Raw genomic sequence first — 21,962 nt, forward strand, 5'->3', positions numbered from 1 at the left:
GGTGCCATCCGATTCCCACGGAGCTCCGGTGGTGGTATTTGCGTAATGTATTGTCTGCAGGGAAGCCTGGGTGTCTTTTGGGCCTTGTATTTAGGAGTTAGGGGTGGGATTGCTTCAGTGACAGGCCTGTACAGTGTGATGTTTCCACTTAGCCTTGTTCCTTTTGCTACTGGAGGGTTGTTTCGCCTCTACTGGCACGTTGGCTTGCTGTGGGGTTGTTAATGATTTTGAGCAGCGACTGTAAATGTCTCTAATGTCTCTACTCCTTTCCCCACAGTCTCTGGTGATCCCTGAGAAGTTTCAGCACATTTTGCGTGTCTTGAACACGAATATTGATGGGCGCAGGAAAATTGCTTTTGCTATCACTGCTATTAAGGTGAGTGCGGGAGAATTCAGTTTGCTTCCAAAAGACTTCACTGGAGGAAGCTGTCAATAAGCTTAAATGGTTTCAGATGCCACCCTTCTTATTTGCCAAGTGATAACTCATGTCCTAGAATTTTATAGTAGGACTGCACCTGTTTGACTTAAAATTTGACTTAGAGCAAAGTTTGGAGCCCCAAAGGCTTGTTATCCGTCCTGACCAATTGCTTATAGGACACTGTTTTGGTGGGTTCATATTGATTATCTGTCCACAAGAGTAGTGAGTTCTACTTTGTACCTGCTGCATCATCCGCTCCTTAAATGCATTTGACACCAGCCTTTGGACGTAGAGTTTGGTATATGTCTTCCTTTTTGTTTCTTAGTGAAGGTTGTTAGGATTTAAATAAGGTATAGGTGGATTGTCCAGATGATATGCAATAACGGTAAAGCATTTAAGAAACTATACTGAACACTACTAAAACATTTTTCATAATTAATGTAATGGCTATGGCTTGTGTTACATTAGTTTAGACTTTTCCCTTTGAAATTGTCTTTAGTGCAGGAAATAACCATAAAAGACTGAAATGGAAAGTAATTTTGCTTCCTGGTTCTTATAAGCTGGTTAAAATAACATTACCAAAGTCTTTAACTTAAAGTCTGCAGCTGGTGGACGGTTGGCATTTGTTTATGCTTCATATCTGCAACAAATCACGAACCATAGATCTCTTAAATCACGCAAAAGTATGTTGAAAATTGGTTTTTAAACCTTTTTCCTAGGCTGCTTTTATAATTTTACTGTTACTAGTATTTATAATTTGTGTATACTTGTTTAACATTCAATTCTTGACTTCTCATTAAATTCCCCAACTAGGGTGTAGGTAGACGTTACGCTCATGTGGTCCTACGCAAAGCTGACATTGACCTGTCAAAGCGTGCTGGTGAACTGACGGAGGATGAGGTACTTTAACTATTTTGTGAAACCTTCTTTTAAGAAGAATTGCATGTCTTATTTAGGGATGCACCGAATCCGCTATTTGTGGTCACGTGGTTTCCCTTTCCGACCCAGAACTGCATATGCAAATTAGGATATGGGTTTGGCCAAATCTGGATTTAGTGCATCCCTAGATTTATTACTTGTAAAAACCAACTGGCACACCCTGGCCAAAAATTATACTGATTGTTGCTTGGTCTGGGTCAGATTGACACGTTTGCAAAATAAACCATATATTAAAACACATCAGTGAGTTTGGTGTGTGGGGGGTGTGTATAAACTTTTGCTCATAAATGTATTATAGGAAATTGTTGCTTTATATGTGACAATACATCATAAAGATTGTATTGAGCAAGGTCTCTTCTGATTATACTAAATTCCTTATCACAGGTGGAACGTGTGGTTACCATCATGCAAAATCCTAGACAGTATAAAATTCCTGACTGGTTCTTGAACAGACAGAAGGATATTAAGGATGGAAAATACAGCCAGGTATGTTATTGATGTGATTTAGGGCTGATGTTTAGATTGTATCATAATGTTTTGGTCAGTATGGTCATTTTTATTTTTTCAGGTTCTCGCCAACGGTCTGGACAATAAACTCCGTGAAGATTTAGAGAGACTCAAAAAGATCAAGGCTCACAGAGGACTCCGTCACTTCTGGGGGTGAGTTGTTTAAATGTTCTCTAGAGCCTAAATCTATAATTGAAAATGTTCTGCATTTAGACATGGAATTTCTGTTTGTCCTTTTACCTATCAAGCAGCCCCCTCTTTTAGTTTAAATTTCTGTTACTCTTAAGTGGACTTTTAATTATAACATTGGTAGAAGGCTATACTGTACTTGCCTGCCTCTTGTGGAAGCAGTGCAATGTTTAGCTGGCTGAAACTACACAAGAATGAAAATTGCTGTTTTTTTGGATGTAACTAGATTTATTCCTAGATATGTTTTGGCACTCTTGTTCAATTCATGCATACAGTTTAACCTTGCTGCACAAATGCAGAATGTTAATGTGGTGACTGTAAAATATCGCCATGGCTTAAACATGTGACAGAGTTGTGAGTGCATTAGTTTAAATTACCATATTTCGAATGTGATCTGAGTGCAACTAATTTATGTATCAGCCATGTGCCCTTCAGCTCTATTGTACTCACCATACCTGGAGCGATAACTGGAGGTAGCTGTGTTAAGTTGGACTAGATCCTTTGGACCAGGCGCTAAGTGAACCCTGGAATTCTCTAATCAAATTTGGTCTTATAATTTCCATTTGCAATAGCTTTACTCTGGTTTCTCAGAATTTTTACCTGAGAAGTGCAAGAAACTAAGGATGGCTTGCCTTTCTGCATATGGTTTTTCAACCATAAAATGTACTTTTATCTTAATTTGTGTTGAAAAAAGACTTGTTTAACCACCACATATTTACAATGCCTATCTATGCACTTGCATATAAATCTTTATTTGATACCTATACTAATTGTAGTTCGTAACCTTGAATGATATTCAAGAAATTTTTCAAGCCACTCTTAAAGACACTAATGCATTCTGCAACCACAGCATCAATGTTGCTTCAAGTGAGAGTTCTGTTCCTTAATCAATGGGTCTCCAATCTTTTTTACCTGTAAGCCACATTTAAATGTAAGTCTGAGAGCAATATAAGCTTGCAAAAAGTACCTGGTGGTTCCAAATATGAGCTGTGATTGGCTTTTGATAGCCCTATGTGGACTGACAGCCTAGGCTCTGTTTGATGGGGGTCTTACACATAAGCGTTTGTTATGCTGCACAGATCGCATGTTGCTTTTATATGCATTTTTCTAAATGCAGTTGTGTGCATTTTGTCTGTTCCAAAAGCAGCCCTCTATTCTATAGTTCTAAGTGCAGCATGCGGTGTTTAAACACTCTTACTGTGTTTAGGAGCACTCACACATAAAAGCTAGTTGTAACAGCTGTTGTCACTTTCCCTTTTACTACCTGAGAGTGTTACAAAATCTAATAAGCAGGTGAGTGGCAAGCTTTTTTTTTTTTTTTTTTTGTTAAATGAAAGTTAACATCTGGCAGATGGTCTGCACCTCAACTTACTGCTTTACAAAAGAGTTTTTTTTACGCAGAAAAATGACTGTTTGGAAGACTGAATTTAAAAATGTTTAATACGGTTAACATCAAAAGGTTGCAGTCCGGGGATGTAAAAGTAGTCCCCCCTCAACTGTGGTATTGCACTTTCCAAGCAACATGAAACCATGTACAGTAACTGGTGCAAGAGACACTATTTGTATCAAATGGCCATGGCCTACTTATTAAAGGCATTGATGTAGTGTTGTCCTTGACCCATGCACTTTTATTTTTTTTATTCAACACCCTCTTTGCACACAAGTAATCTGCAGTATGTGACTGTGCAAACAAGCAGACCTCCTTAAGGTGCAGTTTGCCTGAAAATGTGGAATTTGTAGAGGATGTACATTGCTAGGGAGCTTTTGCACATTGATTTAGACCAGGGGTCCCCAACCTTTTTTACCAGTGACTATTTGGTAGCACCTATGTGGACTGGCAGCCTACAGGAGGTTCTGTTTGACAGTTCACATGGTTTTTATGCAACCAAAACTTGCCTTCAAGCCTGGAATTCAAAAAGGAGCACCTGCTTTGAGGCCACTGGGAGCAACATCCAAGGTGTTGGCGAGCCACATGTTGCTTGCGAGCTACTGGTTGGGGATCACTGATTTAGACACTTGACACAGGTGAAGTAAAGAACTAAACCTACCCATGCTCAACAGCTCCCTCCCCACAACAGTTATTCTGTTCAGAAGTCTCCCTGTGTGCTGATAAAGCTAGAGTTGTGCAGCAGAGTTCAAATACACCCTTTTGTCTTCTGATCATCTTCTGTCCATTGCCGATCTGGATCTTGCGGGAGCATGTGCAGTAGCAGATTCAGGACATAAACTGCGCGTGTTCATCGGAGATCCATGTTCCTGGTTTCATGGAAGATCAGAAGATGGTCCCTTTGAACTCTGCTGCTCAGATTTATTGCAGCTCAGGATATAGAGACTTCTGAAAAGAACAGATGCTGAGGGGAGGGAGGTATAGGGTTTAGGTGAGTTTAGTTGCCCAAAGAGTTGATTTATTGCCGGGCGACTAACCTCCCCAGAATCTTAACATGCGTCACCACCCTTAGTGTAACTTGTGTTTAAATATCCAGTCTTCTCTGACTGGAACATTACCCAAAAAATCTGTAGGAGCAGCTGAAACAATTTTGTTTTACTGAATCTTACACCCTATAAAAGTGTTGGAATCTCCCCAAAATTGTAATCAATTATTTTCTTAAACTAGTCAGAGCTTTTGCTTCAACCTATTATAACAAAGTTCTGATGTTTGGCTAATTTCTGGGGTTGTGCTCCCCTGCTATTTGCAGTCGGCTGGAAATCCCATACTGGTCCCATATTTGCAAATTGATATGTGCATGTAGCAAAATTGTTTTGTATGGCACATGGTTGTCTTGTCTGTTTAGTGACCATGTAGGCCTATATTTCCCCTCAATAGACTAGTGAGTTACAAAAAGCTAATCTTCTGTTTTCTTTCTTTGTAGTTTGCGTGTCAGAGGTCAGCACACAAAGACCACCGGCCGCCGTGGTCGCACTGTGGGTGTGTCCAAGAAGAAGTAACCTGTTGGATGCTATCATTTTGTCAATAAAGTTCTGTATAAAATTATACCACTGTGTGCAAGTTCTGTAAAATCTGTTGGGTGTACTCAACATGGTACAGGTATGGGACCTGTTAACCAGAATTCCTTGGACCTGGGGTTTCTGGATAACTGATCATTCCATAATTTGGATCTTCATACATTAAGTCTACTAAAGAAATTATTTAAACGTTAAATAAACCCAATAGGACTTTGTCTCCAATATGCATTTAGTATGTAAGTTAGGATAAAGTACAAGCTACTGTTTAAAAATTATAGAAGTGAAAAGCCCTCTATTTTGTAGACCATTTGTGTATATATGGTGCTGGCTTTACTTTGGGTTAAAAATGAATCTTCAAAAATGGCACCTTTTAGAGTTCCCTGTAGATCTGCTACAGTCCTTGTCCATGTTTCAAATGAGGGGTCAGAGTGTCCTTATGCCCTACTAGAAGCGCAGTAGGAGGGAAAAGCCAACCACAGCCCTGCAGTCACACATTCAGACAGGCTTTACTTCCCTATCAGGTCAGTTTAGCTGCTACCTTCTTATCTGAACACTTATTCCTACCAAGTTTCTCCAATTATAGGCTGTTGCAAATGCTACAGGGCTGATTATTAAAGAATTAAACTCTAAAGGAATGTCATGTTACATACTGAACTTGTTGTGCCAGCCCAAAGTTTCAGCAGCAATGATCCAGGACTTGTTACAGGGGGTCACAGTCTTGGAAAGTTGTCCGACACTCGCATGTGCAGTGTGCTCTGAGTAGCTGTAGAGAAACTCCGCTTGGGGGTTATTGCAAATTTACAAGCAGAAAATGAGGTTTATCTGTAATATGCTACAATGCTTTGTGCAGGTATAGATTCATTTATAATGCTAGTTGTGCTGTTTGGGGCTGCCTTGTAATGAGGAACTTAAAGTGATACTGACTAAAACTTTCTTTAAAATTATTAATGTACATTAAGTTACCTATAGGTCATGTTGATTTGCGCTTATAGTTCTTCTTTTGCAAGTAAAGTTCTTAAACCTGACTTTTGCCAACCTGACTGTCTGTTCCCAGCCTGTCAGTTTCTAATCATGATGAACTACTGCTGCACAAATATGGCAGCCCCCTCATAGAGGAACATGGGGGTAAGAAAGGTAATGTAAAAGTCTCTGGTAAATACTTTATGGCATTCTAAGACAATAGTTAATATAAAAGGTGGTTTTATGCTGTCAGTATGTCTTTAATAACCAATCAGCCTTGTATTGCCACTTATATTCTATACATAGTTAACTGTGAGTCTGCCCAAAAATTGAGGTAACTGAGCAGATTCAGCAGAAAAGATAGTTACAGTGGACTATAGATGTGTGCCTATACAGATGGAAGAAAGTTAAACAAAGAATTAAGAGAGAAATGCTACATTTTACTATAGCTATTTAATCCATGCCTTAATATGCCCAGTAGTTCATCTTGACAGTTTACACTGTATGGTCTGGGTTGCTGTAAGTGGGAAGACCTATTTTCTAGTAATGTGTTCAGTTTGAAATTGATTGAAAATCATCAGTGATTTTCACTGTCCTTTATTAATTTTACTAAATTACTATGTTGCTTAAATTGATAAAGGACACGTATTCAAGTCATCCCCTTTCCCCATTGACTGGTCTCTTGACTGTCCCCAGGCAGGGTTCTTGATCTTTTAAAATGAACTAGTCTGGGGTATATTAGCAGCTGTGCACGCTTATCTTCAGCCACTTCCCAATAGACCTTTCTGTTGTCCAGGCCCATATGCATGCTTAGTATAATAAAATTGTGCTTTCTCGGTCGTCTCAAGGGGGACACAGGAACAGATGGGGTTAAGCGCCACCCTCTAGGCGGCAGAATTTTTCTTTTTAAAAACCTATTAGCTTCAGATGTAACCCTTTTCTTTATGCTTTTAGTGCCATGTGTATTCTGCAGCACTTTACAAAGGTTGTACACCAGTCCCCACCCTGGTATAGCTTATAATATTAAAGGGCATGTAAAGATTAAAAAATAGAATCCAATTTTTCTTTTCGTTAATGAAATAAAAACCTATTTCCAATATACTAAAAAAGGCTACCATTTTTATAAGAAGCCTGACTGTATGCAGTGAATAGGAATTGTCAGTCCCTAACTGCTGGGCAGGGAAACAATCTTAGTTATGAACAGCAGCTCAAGCAGCTTTGTTTGTTTCCCTGTAAGTGACTACAGATTGGATTTTATTTTTGCCTTTACATCCCCTTTACTGTTTCCAACTCCAGCTGCTGGGACAAATATCATGGAAACAGAAACTGCAGATTATTTTGCTGCAGCCACTGGTTCTGTAAAGTTGGAGAAAGTTTGTATTAAACAATGCAAAAACCTATAAAATCCACATTAGTTTACAGGACCCAGTGCAGTCTGCATATTCTGTTAGTAATCAGTCTTGCTGTATCTGCTTCTGGCAGATTTTTGACTTGTGCTGTTTTGATAATTTGACGATCCCTATGCAGCCCAGACCACCGTGAACATGTGCACAATCTTGGTCTTGCAAAGATGTTTAACAAAGTTACAAGACGGTGACCCCCTGTGGCCAACTTTGAAAGCATAAATCATTTATTTGATTAGGCTGTTGGTGCATTAAGTTTGTTTAGTATACAAAATACAGCATTTCTAGCCTTATTCTATTTTAGACTTTCGTTGCCCATTAAGTTTGTCACGCACACTAGGACCAATTTTATCACAAGTAAAATGAACTTGTATATGTTTTGCAGTGAGGGCAGAAACCAAAGGAAATGCATGCAAGTGTGGATGAAATACAAAAAACATCAGTGGTATCTTGTACTGCCCTGCTTTCTTACTTGTTTTTTCAGAGACCTCTATTCTTAGCTTCTCATCAGAACACTGAGCATGTGCAGTGCAACTGGCACTCAGAAGATGGTCAAACAGTAACAACTGGGAGGGATTTGTGTTGCTTGGGGATGCATAATCTCACAATATATCCTAGCCACCACATAAAAGGTCTTACCCATAAAGGCGTGGTTAATTTTTTTTTTTTTTTTTACAAAGACAGAGCCTAGTAAGATATTGCAACCCCCTCACATGGTATTTTACCGGCCTGGCCAGTAAAAATTAAGATTAATCCCAATGTTATTAATAGGGAAAATGCATTAAAATATAGGAAGCCCAGCATTTTTTTCAAGAAAAGGTGGCAACCCTACCCCTCTCACACATCCTTGAGATTACTTAGCACTCTTGTGACTAGTGCAAAAGGTTGGCAGGGGCAGTTGTCTGTGATTTCATAATGATGCCCTTTGTGGGGTATGCAGAAACCCTCTTGCAGCTTCACTATAGTATGTATCGTGCAATAAAGTCTATGGGAATTTGCCTCAGTCAGTGCCACTATATTGACCAGAACGTGGACAGTTCTACATTTTTCTTCATCCAAACACAATTTGCATTCAGAACTTCCAAAATTATTTTATTAAGTGAATATAGTTCTTTATAAACGTATACTTCTGATATCATTCAAAGTCGTTTGAGTTTTACATTTGCTAAAATAATATACAATTCTCCGTTTGCTGCCGTTTCAAATTATATGCCCTTAGTTAAAATGGCGACCGACTGTCAGGGCTCGCTATAAACTTTATTGTTTGTCAACACTTCCTGCGTATCAGCGTGGATGTAACTTTACTGTTCAGGGTTCCGGTAACAGAATGCTGGAATCCAAAATGGCGACTGTCAAGACTGCTAAAAAGGTAAGTAACACGTGGGTCCTCTAATGCTACATAATTTACTGCAAATAACACACGTTAAGTTATTCCTGTCGTGGTAATAAAGCTGCAGTCAGCCCTGCCCGATGCACCAGTGTATTTTTATTTGTAGTGCCTGAATTACACTTACACTCTATAAGTCTTCCAATCCCCGAGTATTAGCCCAGTGTACGCTTTTTTTTACCATTTTGTATCTTCTGAAGTTATAAGGAATAAAAGCTGAGTAAAGTAACGATACAATCATTTTAAATGGTTGCTTGTATTTTTATGTTTTTGTTCGAAGAAGGCAGATCTGATGAAGTTACAGTGTATAAAGTTCAGGTTGAGGGACATGTGAAAACGTTATTCATGTTATTGCATGCAGCTTTAGAAGTAAAACTACTCTATCAATCCAGGCTACTGACTCTGATTTTCATATTTGTTTTATTTACATTCTTACTGGAACCCACCCACAGAATGTTGTGTCAACTCTGTCTTCAGCCCTTTATGTGCCTTATATCCCAGAGTCAGTGTATGGCATCATTGCTCAAGCTCCTGAGTGGCAGTTCTGCTGAATCAATGTTTTTGAGTGATACTGACACTAAAAAGCTACTTTTTAATATATGAATGTGCAATAAAAGTTACCTATAGGTCATGTTGATGTGTTTTTGCTGAGAGGTTTGTTTTTGTAAGTAATTGTTACTGGATACAAAAGAAACGAGCAAAACAATTACCTAAGCCAATCAACAATCCGCAGGTCTGATAAACCTATCCAAATTATTATTTACAAATTTGCAACAAACTAGAGTACCATGTATACAACACACACTTCCTCATAGCTGACCAGGTCGGATAGTGATTGCAACAATGTATATTAAATGTAAGCTCAGCATAAGTGCCCCTGATGAAGCTGAGCAGTCAGCGAAACGCGTAGGGTGGCATAGGTGGACGGTGGAGAGTGTAGCTCCCACTTGCTCCCCACGTAGACAGGCAGGTTTGCACGTGTGGGAATATTGGAAGGGAGGGTTTGTGTACTGCACTTTAATTACTTTATTGCATTGAGCAATTGAATTTTGTCAATTTAGTAAGTAGAAAATACTGATTATAATGGGATCCACATTTTGTGTATTTTTAAGGACACAGTCCTGCACTGATTTTTATTTATAAAGCAGCGTGTTTGTATGTGATCGGGCAACATGTTTTAATGTAATAAGTAGTAAAAGTTAAGTTTTCTCTACATTGTTGCAATCACTATCTGAACTGGTCAGCTAGCAACACAACGAGGAAGTGTGTGTAATATACATGGTACTCTAGTTTGTTGCAAATAATAATTGTTACTTGAATGTTCTAAACCTGACTGTTTTGGGACTGTTTTTTGACTGTCCCATCTCATCCTGTCAGTTAGAGATTCTAATGCTAACGGACTTCTGCTGCACAAATATGGCAGCCCTCTTATACAGGAACTTGGGGCACCAGACAGGTAATGTAAAAGCATTGTGCAATAGTGATGTGCGGGCCGACCCAGGCGGGTTCGGGTCGGCCTCGCGGGTGCGGGTTGAGCTCTTCTCCTGCTCTCCCCGCCCACTACCTTCAAATGCCGGCATCCGGGTTCCTGTTTTATAGTCTTGCGTCTGTTCGCCCCTCCCCTTTTGTGATGTCATTGGCGGGGCGGGTCTATAAAAGGACCCCCGGAAGCGGGTGTGAGCGGGTCATAGCAGAGTGGGTTAGGATCTTTCAAAGGCAATATTATGAGAAATGTAAAAAAGAATTTAATTTCTGGTGTCTCTTTAAATGTAATTGTGAGTTGCCTGTCAACTTTGTGTTCCCTTCAGTGAAAATCATCTGTCATACAAGGGATTAAAAAGAATTCCTCTGACATGGAAAACAAGGCTGGGCTCATTTATCATTAATGATCATGGCTCTTGGGCAGTATCTCATGGCAAACAAATTTTTGCTTTCATTGTTCCACCTGCTGCTGGCTGAAAAAAGCTAATCACAGGTTGCTATGGGTAATTGTCCAGGTACAAATGTGTTGAGTAAGATCTGAACCAACAGCAGGATAATTCCATGAGCTATAGTTGCTGCTTTGAAATGTTTAGGCTTCTTGGAGCTAAGAAAGCAATGGTAGTGCTTTAGTGAATGTTTTCACAGGATAAGATTTAACTGGCAGAGCAGTGGAAGAGCAACATGGCAACCTAAACATGAACAAAAGAGTACATAGATAATACATATATTATGACTTTCCTGGCTAGAAACTTATATAAAGGTGTAATCAACCAAACTCTGCTAAACAATAGATTAGGACGTCAACTGGAGCTTACCAGATAAACATTTTCAACTTGACACAAACCTCCCCTGGCCTCGCAGTCTGCTTTCAGTTTCCCCCTGCCAATACTACTAATTAGTGTTTAGTGTTCTAGTGAAAATCTAGTGCAGAGGTCCGAATAAATCACAAAGTTTAAGCACATTTTGCTATGTGTGTGCCATCTGATTCTTCTTGGTTACTGCTGTTCTAGTGAAAATCCACTGGCCCATTGTGCAGCCACTCAGAGTGAGTAGTCTGAAGATTCCACAATTCACACGATCCAGGCCACCCACACTGAATTACTAACTGCATAATGCAAATTAAAATCTCTTATTTTATTACTTCCCATACTTTGAGTTATAGCCCTTTTTCAAAGTAGCTGTTAGGCTCCGTAAGTTCTGTTTAGTTTTTTTTTCCCTTTTTATACCATATGGTGTTTGATGTTATGAATCGTAGAGTTCACCATGGCTGGCAGGCAACCAGTAAATGCAAAAGTACATTCTTCATAGCTTTTTGGAACAGTATGGCTCAACACAAAACAATGTTTTACATAAAAATGGTACAAATACATAGGTAGTTCGTAAACTGAATGGAGGAAATGACTGAAATTGTAATGCATTCTATTTTATGCTCCGAATTAGACATCCCTGAAATCCTCTGTCTTGATCACTCAATCACTGTCTCTTCCAGAAAGTAAAGAGGTACTATGAAGAACAAGATGAAGATCAGACTCCAGTAGGCAATGTGGATGAAACAGATACCCAGACAGAATCTCTTAAAAATGTTCCACATCTTCCAACAGAACAAAAACAAGGTCAAAAGAGAGAAAAAAGAGATCAAAAGAAGCCAAAGAGTAAATTTATATCAGGGGTAAGACCTTGCACTCCTGCTACAATTCATGTTATGTTTCCTGCAGTGTCTCTCTTCTGATCCGAAGGTGTTTGGCACACATAACTTTTTTTCTTCTGGTCTATTAAGTTAACAAGAGCTGGGTTGGGCTTGGAAACAATCACCAATGGCGATTTAATTTCACCTAAATGACAGTAAATTAAGTCACGTGCCATATCCCTTTGACTAAAATGATCTGTTTTTTTTATTTCACAGGCTAAAGATCCCTTTCCAGGTTCAGTTTCTGTACCCCAAAATCATCTTTTAAAGTATGAGCGAGCTAGAAAATCAAAACTGGTGAGTAAATGGGTTTTCAATCTTTGCATCCCATATAATTATGCACTGATTGACAGGGATATTTTCTGTCAGCCTAAAGTATGAACATTTGTTAGTTATTGGTTTTATATTTGATAAACTTCTATAGTGAACTAAATATCCTTATCATATGGCTTCTTTGAATTTGTAAAAAAACTTTCAAAGGGGACCTGTCACCAAAAGAAATTATTTCAATTTATTTTTAATCATGTTAGTTGAGCACCATAAACTTTATTTACAATGTATAAAGTATTTACATTTTGTTTCCTTAAATCTTGAAATTCACAATCACAGCAAGCAGGCAGGCGCCATTTTGTGAACACTGTTATTACAGCAAGTTTTGTATCTCCCCAAAATCTTGTGTATGCACCTGAATGGGTGACCTAATGCCTATACACAGGCTACGCAACTATAGTTTGTTGGAGGGGGAATGAGTAGTACAGGAACATCTATAAAATGCTGAATGGAACGTGGAAGTAATTGTCTGCCCCCGATAGAGGTGTGGTAGGCAATATATGATTGACAGTTCGGATTTTTAAATATCTTTATACAGTTATGGATATTCTAATAGAAAAATAAAAAAGAATTTGGGTCTCATGTTTCATTTGCAAAGGACTTTTATTGCACAGCTTTTTGTGGGTGGATGTCAGGTCTCCTTAAAAAGAAGAAATTTTTAGAACTATGTCCGTTTCCACCATTCATTCCAGGGCAGGAAATATTCCCCATATGTTCAGCACCGCTTACAGACCCAAGAGAATGACATGCAGACAGCGCTGGGGCAAGCAGCCAGACATGATGTACTTCTGCCAGAGGAGGAAGGGTAAGAGTGATGCACAAAATGCTTTTGTGGGAGATCTTAGACCGCTCCAATGCAAAGTTTTATAGGAGACTGAACACCTTAAAGGGGTTGCCCAGATTCCCCTAGCAACCATGCATTTATTCTACTATGAGACTGGAATATGAATTGGAGTTGGCCCAAATAGAAAAATGAGTAATAAAAAGTAGCAATAACAATACATTTGAAGTCTTACAGAGCATTCGTTATTTTTAGGTGCGGTCAGTGACCAAATTTGAATGCCAGAAAGTGTCAAAAGAAGAAGGCACATAATTAAAAAAACTATGGAAAATAATGAAGACCAATTGAAAAGTTGCTTAGAATTGGCTGTTCTGTACCATACTAAAAGTTAGCTTAAAGGTGAACCACCCTTCAAAATGAATATGGCTAGAATACTGTATTTTATATGCTGATTTTTCCAGTTCAGGGTCCTGCTAAAGTAGTGATGCAGGCATTCAGTTATTCAGTGCAGCTCTTCGTCTTCTGACTTTGTTGGGCCTTCTTTTCAGTGTCAGTGACACTGCTCATTATATTTATATTGTATATTATTTTTTTTATATTTTATATTGGCTGCTGTTGAGAAGCTGTGTTTAAATATCATCAATTCACTAACAGAAAATAAGGTCACATCTGTCATAGAAGCTGATGCTACAGAGCTGATTATGCATTCTGATGCTGATCGCACTGTTTTGTGTGCTGAAATGTAATTTGAACTTGAATTCATTTCTAATCAATGTGGCGTAGTATATTTTATATATTCTGTTGTGAGTTAGTCCTATGTTCAGGTAATACAGGCCAAATCATGTGCTATTTAGCAGAAAATATCCCCCATGATTGGGGACATATTCAGCTTAATATATCTTTACAACTAAAGGGATGTGATGACCTTGGGATGGCACAGAAGCCTAAAAAATATCATATGAAACCTATTTCTGTCTTGAGCTTTGGTTCTCCTTTAAGTTTTTAATTAAATGAAATTCTAGTGATGTACTTTGCTGTACAGTATTTCCTTACAGAATCTGGTTCCAACAGTCTATTCTGATGTTCATTATTATTCTCTTTGCTTAGGTCCTCTTACTTTTTTACTTTTTACTTACTGTAAACAGGAATGTATGCAAATAACAAGCCTTCTGATTCTGATATTAAATTCTGAAAAATGTTTGTAAAAGTAGCCCCTAGGTTTCTTATTTGCATTTTCTTGCCAGTGAGATTGTACATGTGTTTATATATTCTACAACTCTTGCAGCAGTTATGGGGTCAAATGAGCAAAGTTGATATACCTTGATTGCAGCAAACACCGCCATGTGTTGTATGTTTAATAAATTAAAATGGATGCTCAATGCTATTAACTCCATAAAGCAGGCCCAGATTTGTAGGAAGGCCACAAAGGCTTGGGCCTAGGGAAGCATGCCCCCTAACTACATCTAAATTTGTCCGAAGCATTGGGGACGTGCAGGAAATTTGATTTGTAATTGTAATCTCCCATCTGCCAATCCCCAGAGCTCTAATGAATGAGGAACATTTGCTCAAGCACACGAGTGAAGGGGAGGTGGTGGGTGCAACAAGCAGTGACAGGGACCTAGGGGTGCCTACTAGGTAAATCCGCCATAAAGTTAATGAACGTTTCTGTTCTTCCCTCAGATTTCTAGAAGGGGATGAGGGCCAGGACACATGTACTATAACTCAAGAAGACATTGCTGAAATAGTGGACATCACCAGTGGATCAAAGGTCAGAGACTCTCAGTTATTGCACTACTTGAATATGTATTCCATCTTCTATCTTTATTCAGATCAAACCCTTTGCTTCCACTTTCATAGGTTACTCATGCCATTTGTTTTTGTTTTTTAACCTCTTGCAGCATTTCAACCTGAACCTCAATCAATTTGGCCCATACAGAATTAACTACACTCGCAATGGCAGGTATATATACCCGTGTAAAACAGCTCGAATGTTCATGCTCTTTATCTGTTATTCATTATCGCAATGTAATTCCTGCTCTTTTTTTAGTTCTTTTCCATTTGCACAATCTCTCCCCATCATGTTGTATCTCAGGCTTCCTAGATGGTTCTACTTATCTCAGTTGCTCACTCACAGCCTTGTGGCACCTATTTTTTTTAGAAACCTTCTGCTGGCGGGGCAGCGTGGTCATGTTGCATCCCTGGAATGGCAATCAAAGAAGCTCGCCTGTGAGATGAATGTGATGGAAACAGTTAATGATGTGAAGTAAGTAAGTCTTTAGAAAAAAAGTAATTTATTATGCAAATATTTCAAATATATATATATATATATATATATAGTGTAAAATATGTTTTACATGTAAAAAAGTAGCACTACTCTTTTAAAAGGTGGGGGGAGTGGCAGACACCATGGACAATAAAGGTCCAACATCTGGAATATGGACACCAATAGGTTAAAATTATTTTATTTCATCCTGGGCTTATGTGCCTCTCTAATTCTATTCATCTTGAGCTTCAATTTAGGGGGTTATTTATCAAAAGTCTAATTTTAGAGGTTTTTTTATACCTTGAATGCACTCAAAACTCAAATGGTTGCTTATTTAAGAAAAAACTTGAATGGAAAAAACTCAAATCATTGAGTTTGGGGTTAACAACCCAAAAACTCGCATTGATTGCGTTTTCGGCGTCAGCATAGACAGATTAGATTAGCATAGACAGCACAGACAGATTTAGCATCTAATTGCTTGAATTAATTGAGTTTTTAGGCAAAACCCTCAGAATAAAACTCAAACATCATGAAGGCTATTAACATTTTGAAATGGTTCAATGGATGTCTGCCATTGACTTCTACATGACCTCGACAGGCTTTAGACCGTGTATTTTCAGATTAGAGCCATTTCCAGGGTTAAGGAATAATCACTGTTTCTCTAGTTTTGTTCTCAATTTTTATTTTTTTAAGCCGAAAATGGATTTTGACCAAAATATTACCTTGATAACTCAAATTTTCGTGGAAAACACAACACAATCCTTAATAAATCTGCCAATTAGTGTCCTGAAAGGGGTGGTTCAGCTTTACGTTAACTTTTGGTATGTTATAGTATAGCTAAGCAACTTTTAAATTGGTCTTCATTATTTATTTTCTATAGCTTTTGAATTATTTGCCTTTTTCTTCTGACTCTCTCCAGCTTTTAAATGGGGGTCACAGACCTCATCTAAAAACAAATTGTAAGGCTACAAATTTATTGTTATCACTATTTATTTTATTACTCATCTTTCTATTCAGGCCTCTCCTATTCATATTCCAGTCTCTTATTCAAATCAGTGCATGGTTGCTAGGGTAATTTGAACCCTAGCAACAAGATTTCTGACATTGCAAACTGGAGCTGCTGAATAAAAAGATAATAACTCAAAAACCACAAATAATAATAAATGAAAACCAATTACAAATTATCTCACAATATAACTCTCAACACCATCAACTAAAAGTTAACTCAAAGGTGGACAACCCCTTTAAAGGGGTTGTTCACTTCCCAAAACTTTTTTTCTGTTCAATTCAGTTACTGGTTTTCCAAAATTAAAGTTTAAAGTTCCCTGTCTCTGGTGTTTGACTCTGGCAGCTCAGTAATTCAGGTGCAGACTCTGAACTGTTACAATTTGCTACATTAGATGATACATTTCTCAGCAGCATCTCTGGAGTATTAGCAACTATTGTATCAATTCCAACAGCTGCCTGTAATGAAACCCAGAGATTCTGCTTAACTAAATGTATCAATTTAGAGCAGTTACAGAGTCAGTGACCCCCCCCAGAAAGGTATATAAAAGGTGAAAAATGAAACTTTAAACTTCAATATTACAAAAATGGTCACACATAGAAAATAGAAAATAATTGGAAAAAGTCTTTATTTCTGGTGAACAATCTGAAACCAACTGAGCTGAAAAAGTGTTGAAAGGTGAACAACCCCTTTATAGCACACACTGCTTTTTTGGGAGATTAGTCGCCCAGCGACAAAACGCTTCTTCTTCGGGTGTCTCGTCCGAAGAAGTGATTTGTCGCTGGCCGACTAATCTCCCAAAATAGCAGTGTGTGCCATTACCATTAAGAGGAGCATGGATTTATTAGTACATTGTTTCACCCTGCAGCTGTGCCTGAATTGTGCATCGCAAATCATATGCTGGTTACAGGTAACATTTTCATAATGGGGACTTTGTCACTTCTGCTGTACTGTGATAAAATAGTATTACTGTGAAATTTTTTTGAGTCAATTCTGTTGCTCCAGGCTTCCCCACAGTCAGAAGGCAAATTAATGCACAATATACTACAAGAGTCAAGTTGGACAAAATAAGGAAACCTATGACGGTCTATATATATATATATATATATATATATATATATATATATATATATTATACACATATATATAAAGATATTACAGTTAGAGTTGTAGTATTTCTGGTCAGGTGATCTCTGAGACAGCACAGAGACCATCACGAACTGGTGGCTCAAGGCAAGATATGTAAAAAGGCAATATATACTTAAATATATATTCCAGTTTGGTTAGATTCTGTAAAATGATATGAACTATCTGTTGCTTAAGTGTTCATTTTGGGGGTATAGTTTCCCTTTAGTGCATCTTTATAAAAGGCATCGGTTACAATTGACATTATCGTTTTGACAGTATGATCCTGTAGCCTGCTCTGCGCTGTATTTTTTTTTTTTTACTCTTTGAAACCGAGGACATGAAAAATAAACAGTTCTGCCATCATAATGATGAGAAGGTGTTTAATGATATACACTATTGCAGTGTCGATCTTAGTGCTTCATGTATAACTGCTGTGTGTAGCAAGTTGGTGACACCATTTTTTCTTTCCCTGGAGGTGGTTGCACACATATACCATGTATGCAATGGCTCAGCGGCGTTGGCTTTATATTTACGACTCACAGGGTGTTGAGCTTCACTGCATAAAAAAGTTTAATGATGTTTTGCGTATGGAATTTCTGCCATATCACTTCCTGCTAGCAACATGTGTGAGTATAAGCTAAGCACCCCATGTATTTCTTCTACCTTCTTCTCTTTTTCCTTATATAATAATCTCGGTGCCTTATTCTCCCATATTTTTTCTGTCTATTTGTATTCTCTCTCTTTTTTCCTACTGATTCTTTGTCTCTGCTATTATATTGCAAATTTCTGCAACAGTAATAAAATTACTTAATTAAATAAAAAAGAGCTCAAGCCCAACCTTGGTCTGCATGTATCCAGCATCTACTGATAATTTGTTTGACCCAAGCTTAATTGGAACCACCTGGAGTACCAGAGCCTTCTTTAGTTCATTTGGGTAATGAGTATTTTTTCTGCTGGGAATGTTTTTGATGCTTTTTACATGATGATATTGCCTCCCCTTTTTCCATTTGCTTTACTTTCACTTTCTTCCTTTCTCATATCTCACACGTTCTCTCTTCTATCTTCTATCTATTTGCAGAGTTCCACTGGATTTCTCCAATACTTAGATGTCTCTGTTGGGAAAGAAATAACAGCTACATGTGTTAAATCGGGAAGACTAAATGTAATGTGCCAGAATCCTAGCAATGCAATTATACACCTGGGACATCACAATGGTAAGTGGGACATGGGGTTACAAAATACTGCTCAATACTGCATTGATAAGCAGATGCACCCCAAAACATTCCATTTTACACCACACCCACTAGAAAACAGATTAGTGAATGCCCACACTGTGGTTAATAGTGTAACGTCCTATAGCTGTAGCCAGTTAAAAGGTACTGTATACTCTTTGTGAGTTACATGCTCTCTCAGTGTGCCTTAGGCTGAAGGTATCGCAGTTAAGACCTATTCATCTAGCTTATACATAAAGTAAAAGGCACCTGACATAGAGAAGAAATGATAAAATATAAAACTGCAGGCTGAGCAAGAAACATCATCACAGAAAAGGAAATAATTATGCTGTATTATAAATAGTCAGATTTCATCAACACAAGGGAAAATTAGAGATAAAGGAATTTAACTTCAGTTTCCAGGATGGCAGTTGGTGGTTGAAGTTTACTCCTAGGACTATTCATGCATCACATCCTGTTTTTTTTCTTAGAAATCTGTAATTACGTTTTTTTTCATTTTATGCTTAACAGGGACAGTGTCTCTCTGGAGTCCATCCATGAAAGAGCCACTTGTGAAAATGCTGTGCCACCGTGGGGCAGTGAGAGCCCTGAGTGTTGATAAAACAGGAATGTAAGTCTCAGTCCATGTCTTCTTGTGTTAAATCACTCATCTGTTAGCCCTTAGATTCAGTTCAATTGTCTTGTGACTTTTATGTCCACTGAATATCCCTTAATGTGCTTAAAACGTTCTTTTTGTTGCCTTTCCCACACCCCGTGTCTTTTACTTTCACAGGTACATGGCCTCTTCTGGTCTGGACAGGAAGCTGACCATTTTTGACCTCCGTACTTACCGTCCACTCACTTCCTGTATTCTCCCACTTGGTGCAGGATCCCTGTGTCATAGCCAGAAGGGGCTGTTAGCAGCAGGAACAGGGGACATTGTGCAGGTAAAGATATTTTAGTAACTGCAGTAGCCCCTGAACATTTGGCTGTCTAAACAGTTGGTGTGCCGTAAGTGCAAGTTTCTTTGTCCTAGCTATACGTTAGGGGACTAAAGGTTTGGGATAGATAGGGATGTTTTGCCCCCTGAAATGTTGAATCTGTGGACAATAATCACACTGTGGGCAATAAATTGGCATAATGCTGGATAGTCCAAGTGAGTGAGTCCCTACTTTGCAGTAATCTTTGGATAGACATCAACAGCAATGTAAAAATGTTAATTTGATAAACAAAACATTGTGAAAGTATCAAAGATGATATCAAGCTGAGCCATTAAATTCATTTTCTTCAGCAGGCATTGAGAACCTCTTAAGTTTCTAAGCTAAAGGCCTCAGCTATATTCTTGTATGCATATATAAATATTTAACACATAACTGATTCTTTGCATTCAGGTTTATAAAGACACGCACCTCACTCCTCCTCGCTCCCCCTATATGTGTCTACAAGTTAAAGCCCCTATTCATGGCCTTCAGTTCTGCCCCTTTGAAGATGTTTTGGGTATTGGGCATGGAGGAGGCTTTACAAGTATGATTGTACCAGGTCAGTGTTTGAAATTCTGACACTTTTCTTCCTCTGTATCTGTTTCACTGTTCCTTTTACTTTTCTCTCCATCTCTGACTTGGCCTTTACATACACTTATATGCTGTCCACATTTGCTTTGCATACAACTGCTTCCTTACTTGCTAGTATTTTTGTAACTGTTTTCCCTGTTACCAATTTGTTTCCTGCTGGTTGATAACATTAGTTTTTACATATTTTCTTTCTTTTTTCTAGGTGCCGGAGAAGCAAATTTTGATGCTATGGAGTGCAATCCTTATGAGACCAAAAAGCAGAGACAAGAATGGGAAGTCAAAGCTCTGCTGGAGAAGGTGAGAGGGTTTGGGTGGGATTGTAAAGCTCTGTCTGAAATGATCTAGCAATAGCTGAGAATGCTGGAAAGTAAAAATGTTAGGTTAACAAGATAATAGAATTTTAGGCCAAATACTGCTTTGCAGATGCTTCCCAAGCACAGCAAGAAAATAACATTGTTCCACAATTTCTGCCTTTCAGATCCAACCAGAACTCATCACTTTGGATCCAACTCAGCTGGGAGAGGTTGATGCCATCACCATGGAACAGAAGCACAAAGAGAAAGTGGAGAGACTGGTGAGAATTTCTTTTGGACACTTTCATATGCTCCATGTTTTTGTATTTTGTCAGCATGCTTTTTTTACAGTGCTTTCAAAATACTTGCTTTAGGTTTAGGTTATATGCTAATCTGTTTTTTTCCCTACTTCTGTTTTAGGGATTTGACCCTCATGAAAAAACACCCTTTGTCCCCCGCCACAAGTTAAAGGGTCGGAGTTCTTCAGGGAATTTGCTCAAACGCAAAAAGAAGGTGGCACATGAAGAACAAAGGGTTGGTTCCAACAGAGAAATAAGTGATCTGGGCAGAAATGGGTGATAAAACCCACTGTTACACTGTAACTCTCATAGGGTCACACTTAACAATTACTGCACCACATTTTTATCTAAGCACCTACAGGCTGATAATGACTTGTTTTAACACAGATAGTTATCATGGCAAACCCATGTCGTCATGGGCTGATAATGGACAACCTATCACTATGTACCATACCCCCCTCTCTTGTGTACACCTGGCACATGCTATTGATGCTGCAAGCACTGACTTCATATTTCCTTATTATTATATTTACTAACTTTCTTTCATTTGCTATTTTAGATCTCTCTAATTGTTTTGATTTCTTCCCCACAGGAACATGTTCGGAAAAGTATGGAAGTTAGAGAAAAACAGAAAAAAGAGCAGATCAGTGAAGGGATAATACCCCGAGCTGAAAAGTCAGCCTTAGACAGATTCAAAAAGTGAGCAGCAGTACAGAGAACTTGGCAAACACTTTTCACGAGCAGCACTGCAAGAATTCCATCTTTACCAACCAATATTACTTTTTTTGTGCTCATGGCATTTGTATTTTCTTACTAGTGTTGCCACCTGGTCCATATTTTACCAGCCTGGACGGCAAAAAAGATGCTTGATGTCATTACTAGGGAAAAAAAGAAAAAATATAGGAAGGCTGGTAATTTTTTCCAGAAAAGGTGGCAACCCTATTTCTTACCCACTATACAACACTCAGTGAGTGTCAGTTTGTCAAATGGCAATAGTTTTACCGTATGGCTATGGTTTATATGTCTTTCAGCCCTACACACACGTACTGTATATATGTTTAATAAGAATTAAATAACATGTCAGTTTCATTTGTGTGCCTTTACCTTAATTACTGCTGTTGTAATTATTAAAACTTAACAGTAC

At 38.3% G+C, this 21,962-nt stretch overlaps 2 protein-coding genes across 2 annotated transcripts; both read left to right on the forward strand.

Moving 5' to 3' along the window:
• Positions 1-277: 277 nt before the first annotated feature.
• On the forward strand, positions 278-5,045 carry rps18.L (ribosomal protein S18 L homeolog; the record flags this gene model as incomplete). The annotated part of the gene is given in 5 exon segments (NM_001091278.1): positions 278-376; positions 1,232-1,318; positions 1,742-1,843; positions 1,926-2,017; positions 4,924-5,045. Coding segments are annotated over 5 exon segments (456 nt in total), but the record flags the coding sequence as incomplete, so codon positions are not given.
• A 3,629-nt stretch (positions 5,046-8,674) lies between these two features.
• wdr46.L (WD repeat domain 46 L homeolog) lies at positions 8,675-21,907 on the forward strand. The gene is given in 16 exon segments (NM_001093647.1): positions 8,675-8,749; positions 11,739-11,918; positions 12,153-12,233; positions 12,959-13,071; positions 14,728-14,815; positions 14,946-15,007; positions 15,206-15,310; positions 17,920-18,070; positions 18,523-18,658; positions 19,187-19,286; positions 19,449-19,602; positions 20,047-20,194; positions 20,429-20,523; positions 20,705-20,800; positions 20,940-21,053; positions 21,411-21,907. Coding segments are annotated over 16 exon segments (1,761 nt in total). The 5' UTR covers positions 8,675-8,722; the 3' UTR covers positions 21,522-21,907.
• The last annotated feature ends 55 nt before the right edge of the window (positions 21,908-21,962 follow it).

Source organism: Xenopus laevis, chromosome 8L (assembly GCF_017654675.1).
Source record: "Xenopus laevis strain J_2021 chromosome 8L, Xenopus_laevis_v10.1, whole genome shotgun sequence".
Classification (NCBI taxonomy): Eukaryota; Metazoa; Chordata; class Amphibia; order Anura; family Pipidae; genus Xenopus; species Xenopus laevis.